The following is a 21538-nucleotide window of genomic DNA, read 5'->3' on the forward strand; positions in this document are numbered from 1 at the left end:
TGAGCATGACTATTGGGAAGTAATAATGTAATACGGCCCCCTTAGACAAGAAAAATAACAAAATTTAATCAATAACAATTAATAGCGGCAACTCCAATTCAATCTAAGTTATGTCAACAGAATTTAATAGCAGTGTCTAATTTGGATTTATTTCATCATCATAAGAAGTGAGAAGAGTGCATTGTCCACGACTGATTGCATCACTTTCCTCTCATGACCCATGTACCACATCTTCCTATTCTCTAGTCTTCCTATTCTGAACACTTCATCTCTTCTTGGACTGCCTAGTCTTTTATTCTGAACACGTCATCTACTTCCAGACTTCTGACTTCCATCTTTGGACTGTCCTGTCTCTCCCAGAAAGCTCTTTCCTTAAAAGACAAAATTACCCCATAATCTCTATATGTATCACTTTTTATACATACATGAAATTCCCTCACTTACGTTACTCAGAGGCATAAATAACTAGCTATTCAAATACAGCATAAATTCTGACCTAATTCGATAGATCATCACTCTCACTTCACAGCGACCGACCGTAAATTAACACGTGAGCAATGGTGTATCTAACTTTACCATATCTCTTTACCTATGCTACCACATGCTCAATTACTGCTCCTCCCACCTGGGGTTCAGTTGGTACCGTTATACTATAAAATTCACAAAATTCTAGCTCACAGCAGTCCCTAACTTACAAGATTATTTAAATATTATAAAATCAGATATAAATATGCAATTATCGTTAACTCATGATAATCAGTATTGTCCTAACAGTCAAAGGAAATTATTTCATATAACCCTAGGAAATCCTACACATATGAAAACTTGGATAGCATCAACAGATTTCCATGAAATTGAATAAACGATACATTATATGGATCCCATATAACACATTTGCATAAAACAAACAATGAAAAATAGAAAATTGTGTACCTTTAAAAAAAATATATTTACTTAAAATTTTAAGTATGTTGTCATTAAAATTTACTTGTGTATTAACATCAAAGTGTAATCTGATATAGTATTTTTAGAGTATAATTGATGAAATTATACGTACTTAAAAAAATTCTTACCAGTTACGGTACACTTATCAGTCAAGTCCATCTGCAAACAACACCCACCCTGATGTGCTGTTGCATATTGAACTGGCAGATCACAGTTCATGTTTGTTCTACTGATTACTCCTAACAAACTACATAGACCCAGATTTGCCAGCACATTATGCAGTGGCAGGGATCTGGACCTGTGCAGTTTTTAGTTGAATGTTACTTATAAGCAGGGGCTCCGAGTTGCCGAGTGGTCTAAAGTGCTCTCCGTTGCGGATCACTGCCATCTCATCTCTGTCTGCGTGGGTTCGAGTTTAGGATTCGGCTAATGTGGGTATGTGAGAAAGCTTGCCAGTAGCTTCTCGTGGGTCAGTGGTTCTTCCTGGGGTTTTTCCGGGTTCTTCCTCCACCATTACTACTGGCCGCCATGCATAGCCTATCGTGTGCTGAAAAATGGCGTTAAACCCCACAACAACAACAACAACTTATAAGCAAGTATATTTGATACTTGTGATTGTTTCAAAGTCCATGATTACTTAAAAATGATTATGATTGCAAATTACAATTATCCCAGGTCTGATCTGTTCTGTCTCATATTATGAATACAAAGATGTCATCAGAATTTGTATTTCCCTGCAACACATTACAAGTGGTGAAACTGTGTGGTATCTCTGACCAACCCTCCTGTTCAAGTTTGTAGTGTATATGTTTCCTGTTCCCACTGGATTTTCATCAGACTGGATACATTGGTTCTTATGAGTTTGTAAAATTCCAATATTAGGAATTGGGCTGGAAAAGTTAAAAGTCAGTATTAGATAGTTATGTCATCAAATAGAAAGTTTAATTTTTTTCTTGAGAAGGTTTTGAAAATGCAGTTAATTTGATTGAATATATTCATTTAAACCTTTTCAAAATAGTTTTTTTTAAATTCTGCTTTCTTGCATATTTCTTCTGGGCTAGGTAATGAAATATCATTGAAACCAGAAATGATTAAATTTTCTTGGCAAGGGACATAATACTTGTAATCTTATTTGCATCATTTGTCTGAAATTATGTCCCTTTTTATATAACCTAGGATATTGGCAGCACAACTGTTCTTCATTATAATCTTTCAGTTTAACATGATTCCATATATAACGTCACATCCAAGACCTTCACTAAAATTTTAAAATAAGCACATAAATGGATACTTTCTCGTAACCATGACTCAAAATATTTATGACACTATTTCATTTAAGTTTGGCATTACCAAGACTTGTTGGCATGAGCTTCTTTTTTTCTCTTATTAGCCACTTTTTCATTTTGTCAGCTATTATAAACTAGATGAAGATATCTAAAGAAAGGCCAGGACTCGTCAGGGTCGGCAGGTCTGAGAAAGGCCAGGTCCGTGAAAATGGCTTTTAACTGATCAAAGATAGAATGTGATTATTGATGATCAGTTATGTAATGATGTTTAACTATTTAACACATGTTAAATATAGATTTTTAACAAAATATACAAAATTTCCATAGGATATACTTTTTCAAGCATGGGATCATTTACTTGATTACAGGTAAATGTTCAGTTATAGTGAGGTGAAATTGGCATTTTGCGTTCATATATGCTACCATTCTTATCTTGCTTTCAGTGTGTTTCTCCCCTTCCCATCACACACCTGCACATGTTCGCAAGAAGATGATCATTGATTTCATATGTGTGTGTGTGTGTGCGTGTCCGTGCATGCATGTCAGTCAGTTTGGAACAGTAATGAATCCAAGTAATGAATCCAAATTACTGCATACCAGCAAGGGAGAGCTGTATTTATAAGTCTGGGTAATTAATCCTTTACATGTACATTAAGATCAATATTTTTGCTATCTCAAGACTTACATTGGGAATTTTTTATATTCTTTTCTTTTCAGAATAATGAGAAAGTTTCAATATTTACTCAATCCAAGACAAGTGTTTGATTTGATGAAAGGGGGTCCAACTCCAGGGTAGGTATTGTTCAACAAGAATGACCTGTCCCATGGACCTTACATTTAAATATTCATGAATGCCTAACCGCTCACAGAATACTGTGTATTCACTATTTTCCAGGATGTATCAGTTTTTGGGTGGATTTCATGGTTACTTCAGTCCTTGAATTTATAGACCTGACAATTATTGATTCTTCTTTTGAGCAGTTAGGACATTTTACTCAGACACATAAATAAACTGCTGCTAAATAAATTAGTTAGGGCAAAACTGCAAAAATATATGCCCATGAAAATAAATTAATCCACAGTATGTGTTAGTATCGAGTGGATCTTGCTTTCACTTTATGTATTACGGTGTGCCTCCGCTATACCACATTCCATTATAACGAATTTGGATATAACATAGTCATGGCATGGCTCCCGAAATTTCATATATGTGAATTTTTTTGTGAATATTTTTTTTTCTTAAAAGTACAAACAGTAACGTAAAAAGTTTATTTTCATTTTTGTAAAAGAGATTGCATATGAATTCTAATTTAAATAACACACAGTACATAGGCTCACTATAAACTTTATTGTAAATATAAATAATCTTTGGCATAATGGGGGCAAATACTGTCACAGCACACTGCACCAGCCAAGCTCTGAATTGTTTCTATAGGAATACCTCAGGAAGAGAGACTTGGGGGAGTTTGTAGGGTTGTGAAGAGTGTCCGACACCTGTATGTAGAGCCACAAAGGGCTGATACGAGGTATATAGGGACACTGATAACTGAAACTCGATAAGTCTGATCCTGAGGATTGCTATGATAACAAACATCAGCGAATACTCAATACATGCACTGTAGGAAGCGGGTATGAAGTATATGGGCATAATAGTTGAGTACATTTAAGTACTAACACAAACTGGGGGTCAAAAGCAAAGTTGTGAATGCATGAAACTTGGCAATGGCCCAGATTGGTAACTTTTCCAGTAGGAATACCTCAAGAAAAGAGACTTGGGGAGTTTGTAGGGTTGTGAGGAATGTCCAACATCTGTATGTGGCACTAAGGGGCTGATACGAGGTATATGGGGACATTGATAACTGAAACTCAATAAGTCTGATCCTGAGGATTGCCATGATACAAAACATTAGCCAATTTTACAAAGGACCCCCAGAACAGAGCTGGAACGGTACGCTGTTCAAGAAATGACCCAAATAAACAATGTGGTGGAAGGAGGGGAGGCGGGTGGTTTCTTTCCACAAATAATGTTAAAGACTAAATGCAGCATCTACACTGAAAGGAATGCATCTCAAATTTTACATGTTTTGAGCTTTACGTTTAGTTGGCACGATATAATCACTACTGTACAGAGATACCTTATAGCAATACTATTCATATATATATATATATATATATATATATATATATATATATATATATATATATATATATATATATATATATATATATATATATATATATAGATATATGCTTCTTGTAATCACAGTCTTCATCAGTGTGGAGTGTATCTTGCTTTCACAATGGAGTTACTCTAGCTTTCACAGTCATTATTAGTGTGAAGTTGATGATGCATTCACTGTCTGTATTGTGAAGTTGACTGCTTTCACTGTCTGTATTGTGAAGTTGACAATGCATTCACTGTCAGTATTGTGAAGTTGACAGTGCATTCACTGTCAGTATTGTGAAGTTGACAATGCTTTCACTGTCTGTATTAGTATGGAGTATATTTTGATTTTACATTATGCATTAGTGTTGAGTGTACCTTACTTTTACAGACTGTATTAGTTTGAAGTGTTTAGTATGCTTTCAGGGTATGTATTATTGTGGGTGCTCCACATTTAATACATATTGTGAAAGCATAATGAACACTTTCCTTTGCAGTATGTACTAGTTTGCTTTCACTGTATTAGTGTGGAGTGCATCTTGATTACTCTGTACATATTAGTGTGGAATGCATCTTGATTACTCTGTACGTATTAGTGTGGAGTGCATCTTGATTACTCTGTACGTATTAGTGTTGAGTGTATCTTGATTACTCTGTACATATTAGTGTTAAGTGTATCTTGGTTTCAGGGTATGTGTTAGTATGGAGTGTGCCTTGCTTTCACAGTATGTGTTAGTATGGAGTGTGCCTTGCTTTGAAAGTATATGTTAGTATGGTATGTGCCTTGCTTTCACAGGGTTAGTATGGAGTGTGCCTTGCTTTCACAGTATGTGTTAGTATGATGTGTGCCTTGCTTTCACAGTATGTGTTAGTATGGAGTGTGCCTTGCTTTTGCAGTATGTACTAGTGTGGAGTGTAATTGCTTTCATGGTATACTTTCATATGGTGTGTGCCTTGCTTTCACAGTATGTTTTAGTATGGAGTGTGCCTTGCTTTTGCAGCATGTAAAAGCAGACCTGCCAACTCTTACGATTTTGCCGTAAGTCATATGAAAATTATCCTCAAAATACGGACTTATAACATACTAGAAAAAACTACAGAAAAATTATCATTGCCGCAAAATCTGGATAATTGGTTCATCAGTGTTTTATTTGGATCCAGGTTTCCTCATTAGTGAAATTAGATAGGGAACCAGACTAACTTACTTTACAAATTTTCAGTTGAACGTAATGTTTATCGTCAATGCGTCAAACTTTTAATTACGTTTTCCAGCTTTACAATAGCAGTTATTAATAATTTGTTGCACATTACTGATAACTGGTCAATCTTACAGAAAAAAAACTGCTTACTGAGACAGACTCATCAGGGTTGGCAGATCTGTAAAAGTATGGAGTGCCTTGGTTTCAAAATGTATATCAGTGTGGAATGTATCTTGCATTCACAGTTTGTTTAATAGTGTTGAGTGTACATTGTTTTCACAGTATTTATAAGTGTGGAATATATCTTGCTTCCGCAGTATTTATTTTTGTGGAATGTATCTTGCTTCACAGTATGTATAAGTGTGAAATGTTGTTGTTGTTGTTGTAGGGTTTAACACCATTTTTCAGCACACGATAGGCTATACATGGCGGCCAGTATTAATGGTGGAGGAAGAACCCGGGAAATCCCCGGAAAGAACCACCGACCCTCGAGAAGCTACTGGCAAGCTTTCTCAAATATCCACATTGGCCGAATCCGAGACTCGAACCCATGCAGACAGAGGTGAGATGGCAGTGATCCGTAATGGAGAGCGCTTTAGACCACTCGGCCACTCGGGGAAGTGTGAAATGTATCTTGCTTTCACAGTACATGCATGTATTAGTGTGGCATATACCTTACTTTCACTGGGACCCGAGTGGTCTAAAGTGCTCACTGTTAAGGATCACTGCCATCTCACCTCTGTCTGCATGGGTTCAAGTCTCGGGTTCAGCCAGTGTGGGTATGTGAGAAAGCTTGCCAGTAGCTTTTTGTGGGTCGGTGGTTCTTTCCAGGGTTTTCCTGGGTTCTTTCTCCACCATTTATACTGGCCACCATGTAGAGCCCATCTTTTGTTGGTGGTAAACCCTACAACAAAAACAACAACAACCTTACTTTCACAGTGTGCACAAGTATGGAATGTACCTTGCCTTCACAGTATGTGTTGTGGAGTGTATCTTGCCTTCACAGTATGTATTATCATGGAATGTATCTTAATTTCACAGTCCATACATGTATTAGTGTGGAGTGTACCTTAGATTTACAGTATCTTTTAGTGTGGAGTGTATCTTCCTGTCACAGTATGTGTTAGCGTGGAGTGTTCCTTGCTTTCCTTTCACATTATATACTGTTGTGGAGTGTACTTTATTTTCACAGTATGTATTAGTGAGGAGTGTATCTTGCTTTCACTATATGTATTAATGAGGAGTGTATCTTGCTTTCACAGTATGTATTAGTGAGTAGTGTATCTTGCTTTCACTATATGCATTAATGAGGAGTGTATCGTGCTTTCACAGTATGTTTTAGTGTAGGGTATATCTTGCTTTCACAGTATGTACTAGTGAGGAGTGCATCTTGCTTTCACTATATGTATTAATGAGGAGTGTATCTTGCTTTCACAGTATGTATTAGTGTAGTGTGTATCTTGCTTTCACAGTATGTTCTAGTGTAGGGTATATCTTGCTTCCACAGTATGTATTAGTGAAGAGTGTACCTTGCTTCCACAGTATGTATTAGTGAAGAGTGTATCTTGCTTTGACAGTATGTATTAGTGAGGAGTGTATCTTGCTTTCACAGTATGTATTAGTGAGGAGTGTATCTTGCTTTTACAGTATGTATTAGTGAAGAGTGTATCTTGCTTTGACAGTATGTATTAGTGTAGGGTATATCTTGCTTCCACAGTATGTATTAGTGAAGAGTGTATCTTGCTTTGACAGTATGTATTAGTGAGGAGTGTATCTTGCTTTCACAGTATGTATTAGTGAGGAGTGTATCTTGCTTTTACATTGTGTATTAGTGTAGTGTGTATCTTGCTTTCACAGTATGTTTTAGTGTACAGTGTATCATGCCTTCACAGTCTACAGGAATTTTTTTCTGTGGTGTTTCAAGCATGTATGAAGCATACACATCATAATACCTTTTCTATAACATGTTCTAGGCCTTAATGTCACAATGGTCTTATGGATAGGTCATTCTTCTCAGTCTGTAAATAGTATTCACTGTCTACATGAGGAAAAACATCTGTTAGCACTCCATTAAATGTTAAAAAACAGAATGTATATATTTTATGACCCAGTATACAGTATGATACACCACAAGTTAGTATCATAGGATGTGACGAAAGTCAAGAAAAAGAGTTGAAATTTTATTCAAAATATTATCTATATTGTAGTGCTACTTGCTCCATTGTTAATCCGCTCAAATCAATATTGCAGGTGGTGTTCGAATTACAACATGCCCTACAGCAATGTATTGGTCACTGGACCCATACTTCTGGCAAAATGTCGGACAACTATTCTTGTGTTTAAATACAACATTTTAATTAGCATAGTGTAACATGTATAAAACAAAAATCTGTGTAAATTAAATAAAATTTCTTTTTTTTCCCTAGACACTCATCAGGTTATGTCAAAGCTTCTTTCATTTTTAATTTTGTTTTACACTGTACCAAGGGGCCCCGAGTGGCCAAGTGGTCTAAAGCGCTAACCGTTACAGATCACTCTCACCTCTGCGTGGGTTCGAGTCTCGGGTTCAGGCAATACAGGTATGTGAGAAAGCTTGCCAGTAGCTTCTCATGGGTCAGTGGTTCTTTCCAGAGTTTTCCCGGGTTCTTCCTCCACCATTAATACTGGCTGCCATGTATAGCCTATCTTGTGCTGAAAAATGGCGTTAAACCCTACTACAGCAACAACTACACTGTGCCAAAAGTGTATACATTATACAAATGGGATAAATATTGTTCAAATGCAGCAAGAATGCTCAAAAAACATAAAAGTTTTCCTATGTCTGTTAGCAGAGACAAGTAAACAATGTATGATTATTACAGCTGCAATCTTTATTTTCTCATGTTTTGTCACTTCAGTGGTGGATCCTACAGCTCCCATGAAGCACCTGTAGGTTGCATTGCTTTAGGACCATATATAGCATTCCTGCCTGAGTTTCACAAACTGACTGCAATTATAACATTGCTCATTCCATTAGATAATGAATCATTTTGTTCAGATGTGCCTAGAGTAAGCCCAGGGAACATTTGTCAACCCTGAAGTACCTAGGTCCATAAAAATTTAACATATAATTTCATCCTAATCAGACCACTCCGGTGGCATAGTGGTTAGAGCATCTGCCTCTGATGCAGAAGGTCATGGGTTGGAACCCTGACCAAGTCATACCAGAGACTTATAAAAATGGTACTGCAGCTGCCTCGCTTGGCACTCAGCATTAAGAGGTTAGTGTTAGGACTGGTCGGCCTGGTGTCAGGATAATTGAACTGGGTGGTACATGATGCTACATGTCTGCGACATGATGCCCCAGTGCTTAGACATAACTATAAGCTGCAACAATGCAGACATCATAGCGATATGACTGAAAAATTATTACAGCTATGTTAACAAATCCAAAACACAGACACACACAAGTCCTAATCATCGTAGAAGAACAAAAAAATACATCATCTCCATGACAACTCAATCTAAGCACAAGTCATTCATAAATTGTATAAATGTAATAAATTTTGGCAAAAGATATACAGGGATCCTTATGTAAGCATTTTGAAATTAGCAGCTATTCATATATGAGTATTTTATTGCTGAAGGTCTGCTATTATTATTTCAGGCTGAATTTCTACAGTAATGTGACGAATTTTAGAATCCTGGTGTGTGGTGGGGATGGCACTGTAGGATGGTTACTGGAGGCCATGGGTCAGTTTTTAAATGTGTTATATATCATGTGACTACTGTGGTATTTTGTTTAATAAACTTGTATCAACAGGCAAGAAATTTGTTGAATAATTTTAATTTTTTGCTTCTAGAAGTTTGAATAAGATTAAATCTTATTCAGCTCATTTTATACAATTCATTCGAAAGAGCATTCATGTAATATCCTCATTTTTAACATGCAATTTTTTCCATTCATGCAAGATCCTCTTTTTTTCCATTCACGCAAGATCCTCAATTTTTTTCATGTAAGATCCTCAGTTTTTTCCATTCACGTTAGATCCTCTATTTTTTTCATTCATGTAAGATCTCAGTTTTTTCATTCACATAAGATCATCAGTTTTTTTATTCAAGTAATATCCTCATTTTTTACATTCACATAAGATCCTCAGTTCTTACCATTCATATAAAATCCTCAGTTTTTACCATTCATGTAAGATCCTCAGTTTTTACCATGCATGTAAGATCCTCAGTTTTTACTATTCCGGTAAGGTCCTCAGATTTTTTCCCATTCATGTAAGATTCTCAATTGTTCACACTAGAGTAAATGTAACTTGGTGTTTGAATGCTTAAATAACAAATATAGCAGTATGATTAAAAAATGAGAAATGCTGGTATTCCTGGAGATTCACTGTGCCTCCTAAGAGGGAGACCTTTGAAGAGGATCATTCAGCAATTTCAGCCTAACATTTTTTTCTCAGAATAAAATGTGCAATACATTTTGAATTATGATTTTCATAATGGAGGACTAGGATGTAAATGGTAGCAGATATTTGTTAATACATATTTGTTAACTGAAACAGAAAAGTTATTCATTTTATCATTTTACATGAATAAATCTGTTTTGAAATGCATATTGTTGTTGTTGTTGTAGGGTTTAACGCCATTTTTCAGCACACGATAGGCTATACATGGCGGCCAGTATTAATGGTGGAGGAAGAACCCGGGAAAACCCCGGAAAGAACCACCGACCCACGAGAAGCTACTGGCAAGCTTTCTCACTTGAAATGCATATATATCATGGCAGAAATGAATGTAATTTTAAAATATCATGTAAAACTGTTTGAAGTGCACTGTAAATTACATTCAGCTTAAAGAATTGAAGGTAATGCTTTTAGGTTTTTTCACCGATCAATTTAATTTTTGCTTTTTTTACACATTATTATATTTGCTTTCAGATAAGATGAACTACAAGGAAAGACCACCAGTGGCTGTAATGCCTCTGGGTACAGGCAATGATCTGGCACGGTGCCTGCGATGGGGGCGGGGCTACGAGGGTGAGAAATTGACTAAGGTTCTGCACAAAGTTTACAACGGACAGGTTATCATGATGGATCGCTGGCAGATTGAGTTCAGCAAACCTGAAGAGGGAGAGGCGGAGGAAGGGGATCCTATACCATACAATATCATTAATAATTACTTCTCCATTGGTGTGGTATGTACATGGTTCGACAGTCCATGTAAAATTGTGTCCTGTATTACTGTTATATTTTCTTGTGCCATTGATGACAGTAGGCTGTTTATTCTATTTCATCTTCAAATATGTTACACAAAATTAATACTTGAGTTGTACTACAACTACCTTGCGATTCCAGCCCTCCCATGCAAACCTTTTAGTTATGAAAGCTAACAGTTGTCTCCCCTCATAGGTTACAGATTGACAGAGTGATATCCTTTAGTACAGGGATTGCTGCCATATCAAATAAAGACTTAAATTACTGTTTTAGGTTGTGCTGAGTAGCATGCTCTCTCATAATGAGAGACCTTTGCCAACCAATTTAAGAATTTTTAAAAAGATGTTGGACTTTGGAAGAATTTGGAGGAGTTTCTCTTCTCAGGAAAGTATAGTTTCTCTTCTCAGGGAAGTATACTGTCACAAAATTCTGACTTTTTTGTGATCCTTTCTTTCGGAAACAAAGTTTTTGAAGCTGTTCTTTCCCATAACCCATCCCATTATAAAAGACTGGATAAAATGACACTGTTTGTCCAGATTCTGTTGGATCACAACCAGTCAACACCACAGCTGATCCTACCATTAAAGGAGTGAATACCTTTGTATACCTACCCAATATAAGAACACAGGCACTCTGATGGATCAGCATAATCCAGGGGTGGACAAAATACGGCCAGCAAGCCAGATGTGGCCCATGACCTAGTCATATCTGTTAATTAAAATGATAGGGTGTGGCTTTAAAAATCACTTGTCCAGTTCATGTCCTGGAGTAAGTGGCCCATGCCTGGCATAACCTTTATGTACTGGCCAAAGCCTTGACAGCAGCAGCAAATTTATAACGGGCAGAAAGAGATGCAATGCTCTTCACTTCCACCTATTTAAAAGACAACCACAAAGACAAGCCTATATTGTAGCCATTCTTTTCTAACTTCCTCTTTAATGGCCAGGTGGATAAAATATGCAACCAAGCCACCAGAGAAATAAATCTCACAGATACAGCCTCAAGAGACCGATGAGATATTTTCAGGGAAGTAATCAGTAAATATAAAGGACACCCCTTTCCTGGGACAAAACAGACAGGGAAACAATCCTATTGATCCAGTATATGTAGAAGACCACAGTGTGTGAGAACAAAAGTGAACAAGAACCAGAATGAAGGTGATTGTCTTTATCCTGGTTTCTGTCCATAACAACCTCCCTAAAACAATAAATGACAACATTCTCATGTCATCCTTATCAGATATCCAGTTCTTCACTGTTTCTGTCCTTAACAGCCTCCCTGTAACATAAATGACAACATTCTCATGTCATCCTTATCAGATATCCAGTTCTTCACTGTTTCTGTCCTTAACAGCCTCCCTGTAACATAAATGACAACATTCTCATGTCATCCTTATCAGATATCCAGTTCTTCACTGTTTCTGTCCTTTTTAGCCTCCCTGTAACATAAATGACAACATTCTCATGTCATCCTTATCAGATATCCTGTTCTTCACTGTTTCTGTCCTTAACAGCCTCCCTGTAACATAAATGACAACATTCTCATGTCATCCTTATCAGATATCCAGTTCTTCACTGTTTCTGTTCTTAACAGCCTCCCTGTAACGTAAATCACAACATTCTCATGCGACCCTTATAAGATATCCTGTTGAATGGGAAAGAGTTAGCCACAGTGATCAGTGGGCCTGACATGTGGTTTCATAGTTTCTTACTATTATGTTCAGTGCACATACTCCACTGTCCAGGGTCCTGAAGTTTAGGCTTATGAAGTTAGGGCAGTTGCAGAAGTATTGCATTTGAGCAAAGCTATTCCACAGCTGACATTATACAAACCATGGAATGGAGGTGCAAGTCAAATCTTCACCAACTTCTGCCTAAGGGATCTTTCATTCCAGAAGGCTCAGTTAGACCTCATTGGACCAGAATCCAACAGGTTACCTTCATGGGTCACTTGGCAGCTTAAGGACACAGCATGAGGACTTATGATGGATTTGCAAAAGGAAAAAAAGAATCCTTTTTCCTAAAGTCACATATCAGTATATGGAGTCAAAGCTTCAGCCAGATTCTCAGTCCAAACGCTGTCTCAGGTACCTTACAGGACCAGAGATGGCCTCTGCAGAGTAGGAAGTGTATGATTGGATAACATATTTGAAGAATAAGCTGTGTTTTGGAGTAAAATATGTTTCTTTGAAAATACTTACCAAATCATAATAGCGAGATACCCTTCCATCCTACCTACAGTTACATCCTATTAAGAGAGCATGCACTCCAGTCTAGTTGTAACTGATATATTTACAAGATTTGGCACCATTCTCTGTATCATGGGGATATCACTCTGAGACTTCTACCTATGTGGGAAAAATAATTTTATTTGGACTTGTGAGTTATTGGTAGTACAGTAAAACCTGTCTTGAGTGACCAGCTGTTTTGAGAGACCTAGATCTGCATGCACATATTTAGTGAATATGTAGCATTATGACCTGTTATGAGAGACCACCTGTCTTGAGAGATCATTAATTTTGCCAGAAGGGGTGGTCTTTCAGGACAGTTTCTATACATCTAAGTATTATGATCAGACAATTATTTGTGAAACTTTAACATCTAAATCTGACATCAAGCTATCTTTGTCAGTACTTGCCATAATAAGTATAAAAAATCATTTTTATGGGGATTGTTTTGTGTTTTGGAAGTAAACTATGATTTGATGGGAATACAATTTTGTGGAATCACTGTTTATGTTAATGCCCAATACGCAGTACTGTATTTTTCTGATGGATTTTTTTTCTTGAATTTTCTTTATCCAGTAGAAACATGAAATTAAATTCTCAGCAAATAGTTTTTGTTTTTCAGTATTTGTTAAAAGAAAATTGACATTAACTCTGCTCAATTTGTTTGTTTTTTACTCCTTCTGTCTGCAGTACTGTAAAGCTGGAATTGTGCTGATGTGTCATTAAACCTATTACCTGTAAAAACATATCTTACATACATACTTACATTTCTCTTTTCCAGGATGCTTCTATTTGTCACCGATTCCATGTTATGAGAGAGAAGCACCCTGAAAAGTTCAACAGTCGGTAAGGAATTATTCTTTGGTCTTTTTCAGTTGTAGATTATGTTAAGAGCTTTAGCTTATCATTGTCCCATACCTATCAACTGTCACATCAGAAGAAAAAACTCACGCTTTTTGGGGTCGTTCCATGCCAACCTTCCAATTTCATAATGTCTCCCAATTTTTGCATAGAACTCCCGATTATTACATTATATCTGTTGATTTTCATTTCTCCTATTAAAAAAATCCTACATTTTTATGGGGATTGTTTTGTGTTTTGGAAGTAAACTATGATTTGATGGGAATACAATTTTGTGGAATCACTGTTTATGTTAATGCCCAATACACAGTACTGTATTTTTCTGATGGTAGTTCAAAGTGTTCAGTCTTACTGCTGGGGCCCCAAGTGGTCTAAAGTGCTCACCATTACGGATCACTGCCATCTCACCTCTGTCTGCATGGGTTTGAGTCTTGGGCTTGGTCAGTGTGGGTACGTGAGAAAGCTTGCCATCACCTGTGAATATTGTTTTGACAAAATAATTATTATCACACTACAAATAATTTTTTTCTTCCATAAATAGAAATGTTAAGTTCTAACATTATTCAAGTCATTTTACGATTTTTGTTTTAAAACTACAACAATCCTAAAATCTAAAAATATACCACAATAAAAATATAAACTACTACAATAAAATTTTCAGCAATTAGCTTCAATCCCAATGAATGATCACTGTGATGCTGTAGCATCTCCATTCCCACCAAAGAAACTTACGTGATTGAACACCTGGCATTATTGTACCATATATACAAACATTAATTACCATGATTAAATTAAAAGAATGAAGAAACATACCATGCAACTTATGTGTCCTCAAAAAACTAATTCAGATATGTTATTTAGTAAACAATGTTAGATGCCTTTCAATTTGAGAATAAGGAAATAAGGTGGGATATAAAACGTGGAAAAATAGTTACCGCATGTATGTTAGCTTTAGACTGCATATTTAGGCACAGTTAGTTACAACAAAATAGGGCATCATTTATTGGCTAATCAATTGCTGGTGCTTATGTAACACACTGTAGAATATGGTTTCTTTGAATTATGTCAGAGGGCCAGTCTTTTTCACAAGATAATTGCAATAATAAGGATTAACTGTTAATTAGTCATGCTGGGTTTCTTGCTTGTTTACTTAAGACTGACCTTTAGCTATTGTCCAGTTTGGATATAGCTGACAAGAATATGCACTGTGGGCATGTCCTGGGGAAAATAAAGCATGTGACAGGGAGAAATGGCACGCATTTTGAGAATTTCATGTGTATTGGACCCGGAAGATTGATTAATATTTAGTGAAAACGAGGACTAAAAATGCAGCAGAAAACCTCCTGATTTTAGGTTCAGTCTCCCTATCTTTCGATTTGATCTCTTCACTTGGCTTTTGAAAAGTTGACAGGTATGATGTCCTTATCAGCTCTCATATTGTCATTGCACCATGTTGTCATAGCACCATATTGTCATAGCACCACATTGTCATAGCACCACATTGTCATTGCACCATGATACTGGTAATTCCCACAGTAGCATAAATAAAAATACAGCCATTTCCAAACAAATGGAAATATTTAAAACTGCAATTATATAATATGTTAATTTTTTATTTCAAATATTCTAGATTGTACATAATTTTAACAGAGAAAATAATGCATATGTACCAAGTTTATTCATGGGGCCTGGGTGGCTTATTGTGGTCTTAAATGCTCTCCTTTACCAATCACTGCCATCTCAGCTCAGTCCATGTGGGTTTGAGTCTTGGGCTTGGTTAATGTGGGTATGTGAGAAAGCTGCCTGTAGCTTCCCATCAGTGGTTCTTTCTGGGGCTTTCCCAGGTTCTTCCTTCACTAGTTACGCTGGCCACCATGTATAGGTTATCTTGCACTGAGTAATGGCATTAAACCCCATATAACAACTTTTATTCATACAGTCGAAAGTTTTCAGTCTTATTATTCATGTAGTTTAAAGTGTTCAGTTTTATTATTCATACAGTTGAAAGTGTTCAGTTTTGCTATTTGTACAGTTAAAAGTGTTCAGTCTTATTATTTGTGCAACTCAAAGTGTTCATTCTTATTACACATAGAGTCCACAGTGTTCAGTCTTACTATTCATATAGTTCAAAGTGTTCAGTCTTACTGCTGGGGCGCCAAGTGGTCTAAAGTACTCACCATTACGCATCACTGCCATCTCACCTCTGTCTGCATGGGTTTGAGTCTTGGGCTTGGTCAGTGTGGGTACATGAGAAAGCTTGCCAGTAGCTTCTCATGGGTCAGTGGATCTTTCCCGGGTTTTCAAGGCTTCTTCCTCCACCATTAATACTGGCTGCCATGTATAGCCTATCATGTGCTGAAAAATGGCGTTAAACCCTACAACAACAACAACAACAGCAACAACCAAGTCTTTTTGCATATCTTTTAGTTACAAACCAAGCTTTGTTCATCTTTCTGTATGTCTGTACATGCTTTTGTTTCTCTGTGAACTTCTCTTGAGTACTGAAAGTCCATTTCTTTCTCCAGAATGAAGAATAAATTGTGGTACTTTGAATTTGGAACATCTGAAACATTTGCTGCTACATGTAAAAATTTGCATGAAGATATTGACGTAATGGTAAGTATATTATTGTATGTATATTATTATAAGTATATTATTATATATAGTTTCGTCATAATTGTTTTTAATATAAACAAAGTACATGTTTATGAGAATTTCTTCTCTTCAAAACATTGTGATAATAATTTGCAGTGAATTGGTTTTTTTTAATTTTCCTTCAAAGAACTAAAAATCAGACCATTTTCCTAGAACTACTTTCATGTTTTTTTAGTTGTTTTTTTTTAAATTAACAAAACCTGTTTCAAAACTAGATCTTTTTTTCGTGGAACTTTATTATCGTCTCTAGAACTTATCTTTATACTTTTCCATAGAAATATCAAAATAAAGTGATTTTGAGAGAATCCACTCTAGTGATTATATATAATTTTTATGCTATTAATGTTTGCCTAGTCCTGAGGGTCATTGAAGCCTCAACCCAAAGGCAAGAATTTCAACACACCTGAGGGATTTTGTGAACATTGATACTAGAAAAAACAATTAGGATTGCTATTCATACATAAAAACAGTTAGGATTGCTATTCATACATAATAATGAACAGAAAGCTTTGATATTTCTGATGTAACTTTTAAAAGTTTCTTAGCGAAGGCATTGATCCAGGGTGCACACTCTTGATCAGTTGATTTAAAACAACCACATTCATACATCTCATCCAACAATGATGTATGTTCATTTTTATGTAAGAATTATGGTTCGCAAAATCAGTGTTTAGCTTCATATTCACTTAAGTGATACATGATGATTGGTTTAACAAAAATGAAATCAGGAATAGGTTATTTAAACTCATTTGATGTTATATGTAAATGTCATAAACATTGTATTTCAGTGTGATGGTTATTCCCTTGACCTTGCTAATGGGCCTTCTCTTGAAGGGATCGCCCTTCTGAATATTCCGAGCATATATGGTGGCACCAATCTGTGGGGAGAGAATGCCAATTCAAAGAAGCGGCGAAGAGCTCAGAAGATGATGAAAAAAGAGAAAGATAAAGAGTTCTCAACTAGCAGTATGTCTTCAGCAGAGCTGGCTATTGCAGTTCAAGGTATGTTTATTTTGTCTTTCCACTGTGTCTCAGGGTCAGTTCTAGGACTCTGAATGTCTACCCATTTCTTATAAATCAAATCCTAAGTGCATGCACAGAGTGGAAGTCTTGCAGAAGTCATAAAGTCACACAACTTGGGGGGACAGATCATGCTATTAACTGATGTTCCTGTGATTTGTTGTACCCACTGTGCATGTTTTGGTATTTTAATTCAGTGCAAATGTTTATCTAATCGACATGTTTACGTTCTTTTTTTAAAATAGATCATCCCAGTTGATCTCTATTTAGATACACATATTATTTTCGTACAGGCATTTATATTATTGATATCTAATGAGATTTGTGCAGAAACCTATGGGATAGTTATATTAATTTGTATCGTAGAAGGGTATAGCAGATTGAGCCCGTGAACAGCTATGAAGTGAAGTCCATTTGCAAACTATACAGACCCATAATGCACTTACACCTCTGGGTCTATACAGTTTGCTGTTAGTTATTAGTGAAGCAAACAACATACGTAGATGGTTGATCAGGGTATATGTTGTTTGCAGTTGGTCTTAATTTATAAGAAAGAATATAGAGTTCATGGGGGATGTATGGTACACAAAAAGATTGCTCATGATAACATGGGGGATGTATGGTACACAGGTTTTCTCAGGATAACACAGGGATATATGGTACACAGGTTTTCTCAGGATAACACGGGGATATATGGTACACAGGATTGATCATGATAACATGGGGATGTATGGTTCACAGAAGGATTCCTTATGATAACATGGAGGATGTACGGTACACAGAAGGAATGCTCATTTAAGATGTTGGAAAAAAGTTGTATGGTTTGACACCAACTGACAGAATTCATAAAACAGTGATTCAGAATTTGGCTAGCATCTCAAAGGGAGGCCTTCAAGATGTATTTAAGACCTCCCACTGATATAAGAAAATTTATGAGAGCAACCTCTGTTCTAAGACTTGAAATTCATGCTGATTTCTCAAAAGTCTTGTTTCCCCCAGCCCCCCCCCCCCATTAAATGCAACACCATGCATACACTTTTTGTAAACCGTCCATTATTTACTTCAATTTGGTTTTTAATTGGCATAGACTGATATCTTGTTTTAAATTCATTCAGCCTTGTTTGGGAATTGATGGATGTAGACTGATCCTTGGCTATAAAAAATAAAAAGGTCAGACTCAACTTAAACTTTGTTATATTGCATTCGTGAAATTACTGTATGCCTAAATTTTTACCCTGATGTATGTTAAATCCATATGACTCTTGCTTGACATTTTTTCCTCAAAATTAACATGGCAGTCATATATTTATGAAATTTAATATGGAAACATTCCAAGAAGATGTTGCAAGTTGTGACAGCAACAATTATATTGTTGTATTTTGACTTTATGGTATTAAACCAAGTGACAGAAAAAAGCAAACACCAAAATGTTTCGTAAAATTGAGTAAATAATATATTTCCCTTGAAATAAAATGAAAATTTGAAAGGTTGTTGTTGTTGTTGTTAATGGGTTTAACGCCATTTTTCAGCACAAGATAGGCTATACATGGTGGCCAGTATTAATGGTGGAGGAAGAACCCGGGTAAACCCTGGAAAGAACCACCGACCCACGAGAAGCTACTGGCAAGCTTTCTCACATACCCACATTGGCTGAATCCGAGACTCGAACCACTGCAGACAGAGGTGAGATGGCAGTGATCCGTGATGGAGAGCACTTTAGACCACTCAGCCACTCAGGGCCCCAAATTTGAAAGGAACTTACAGCATGGTGAATTAACCCTTTACTGCATAAGGATGCCTTTCATGACAGACTGTAATAAGATACCCAGTAGTACCAAAATGAAGTCTCTATATGCATAAATATCACTTATACGACTGCAAGGATGATTTTTGAAAATAATTATGAACCAAATCACTAGTTTATTTGCACGATTAATGCAGCTGCTCAGTTAAATCTACACTCCACAGTTGTACGTAACAGCGTGTCTGTCATTTGTAAACTTGCGCTCATTCCACAGTTGCAGTGTGGTAATTTTAAATTTTGAACAGTACACTTCAAAGATTTTTGATAATATACACGGGAACATGCCATTCTTTTAACTAGTCCAGATTATTCTTATCAAGGTCATTAGAGCAAACTTCAAACATTGGCACGAGGCTAAACAATAAAAATAACTTACTTCTTGGTGTTCATTTCTTGAGATCATGTCCTTTATTTCAGCACAAATATATGACCAAAATTCACCAGTTTATCAAAAATATGGATTTTCTATATTTAAATAGCATTTACTCACCAATTGCAATACTAATCGGCACAAAAAATAAACAAATGAAGTCCTCAACTATTCATCTGTTTTTAGAAATCAGGAAAAACCATTAGCCACATGGCACGACAAATTCTGATCAACTCCACTAATAAACACTGCTTGTTTATTTCATTAAAATTTAGGATTTATTGTTAAAGAAATGTGTTTCACTACTTTTTAATCTTTATTTAATGTCACATATCATTTTTAATTTATTATAGTTAATATTTTTTTGAATTTCACAAGAAAATTGATACATGATAGCATGTCCCTCAATCATGAGTGAATGGTGCACTTCTTATTTCGAAAACTTATAAAATTGTTAATAATGCTTAAATATTGCAATCAACACTGATTGTATGTTTGATTGCCACCAATCACTAAACCCACCAGGGTTTACAAAGAACCAGCAGTAACATGATTATTTCTCCCAAGAACACATTTCAAGTTGTTCTTTTGAACAAGTGCAGAATGGTGGGTTTTATGATTTTGAAAATTTCGTCATAAAAAATTCACAGAAGTATACAACTAAGTTAACATTATATTTTTCATTGATAAGGGATACAGAGATGAGATAAATTAATTTCATATTGATTTTTAAATAACATACTCAAGAACAAAAATGATAAAATTACAGGGATATAAAAATATAGTGAGGTATATACGACATATCACTTAAGTGTCAGTTTCATGATTTTAACAGATGTGTCTGGTTTTAGATTTACAAAATACAGTGCACACAATATAATAAAATACATAATACAGAATATAATATATTCAAGTAATTTTAAACAATCCAGTTAGGAAAGCTTGAGAATTGAAATAGACACTAGACTCAAGAGATATCATTTCGGCAGCAGTCAAGACATAATTTGGTCAGTAAATCTAAATTTTAGTGAAAAGTAAGAGATTAAAGTACTTATTTTCTATCTGTTACAGGTGCTAAGTGGCACATAATACCTGAAAATCATTTAAATAGTTTTAGGCAAATACAGTCATTTATCTGCCCATTATTTGGCTTCATTTTAAAAGGTTAATGATAGTGGTTATTTTAAAATACAGATATCATTATTATGTCTTATTTATTCAAGCTTTGCTTCAAAGAATTGACATTACTTTTAACCAATGCAAGCCGGTTTTCTGTGAAATATAATTTTTGGGGACTGTATTGTAGATTTAATTCAGTATTTGTTTAAAGACATCCAATTATGATTTTTACATCATCCTTTTCAGTGATGGGACAAGTTAACAAAGTTAGTGGTACAGTTACAAACTGAATGTATCTGACATGGCTATTATATTAGTAAAATTTGTTCGACACCTTTTTTGGCCATCACGACCTTAGAGACATAATCCCACTGACTGTCCTCATTAAGATATTCTTCAGCTTAATTAATGTTCATCTTGAGTGAAAATTATTTGCTGATGTTTATGCATGTTTCAGTATTGATGTCCCTTTATTATTACACTGTTCCTGTTATAAGATGGGTATGGTCACAGACCTCATTTTTATCAAGTGGCAGTACAATTGTATGTATCAAGTACTTCATAATAAGGTTGTCTTTCTCTAAGGAAATATACTCTTTGGCTTCCATGGACAGTGTTATAATGAGAAAAAAGTATTATGTGTGTGTGTGTTTATGCCTGCATAGATGGGGTTTAGTAGCATATCAG

General features: G+C 35.7%; 1 protein-coding gene across 5 annotated transcripts in view; it reads left to right on the forward strand.

Annotated features, from left to right (window-relative positions):
• Positions 1 to 21538, forward strand: part of LOC149791443 (diacylglycerol kinase beta-like) — a 264102-nt gene that overhangs the window by 203710 nt on the left and 38854 nt on the right. For all 5 annotated transcript variants that reach the window (XM_089969976.1, XM_089969977.1, XM_089969978.1 and 2 more), the window contains exons 16-21: positions 2949 to 3023; positions 9241 to 9326; positions 10520 to 10776; positions 13804 to 13868; positions 16409 to 16499; positions 17327 to 17540. In XM_089969976.1, the coding sequence (XP_089826102.1) occupies positions 2949 to 3023; positions 9241 to 9326; positions 10520 to 10776; positions 13804 to 13868; positions 16409 to 16499; positions 17327 to 17540 (788 nt within the window). The remainder of the gene's footprint in view (positions 1 to 2948; positions 3024 to 9240; positions 9327 to 10519; positions 10777 to 13803; positions 13869 to 16408; positions 16500 to 17326; positions 17541 to 21538) is intronic.

Source organism: Sinohyriopsis cumingii, chromosome 9 (genome assembly GCF_028554795.1).
Source record: "Sinohyriopsis cumingii isolate HCF-2022 chromosome 9, ASM2855479v2, whole genome shotgun sequence".
In the NCBI taxonomy this organism is placed as follows: domain Eukaryota; kingdom Metazoa; phylum Mollusca; class Bivalvia; order Unionida; family Unionidae; genus Sinohyriopsis; species Sinohyriopsis cumingii.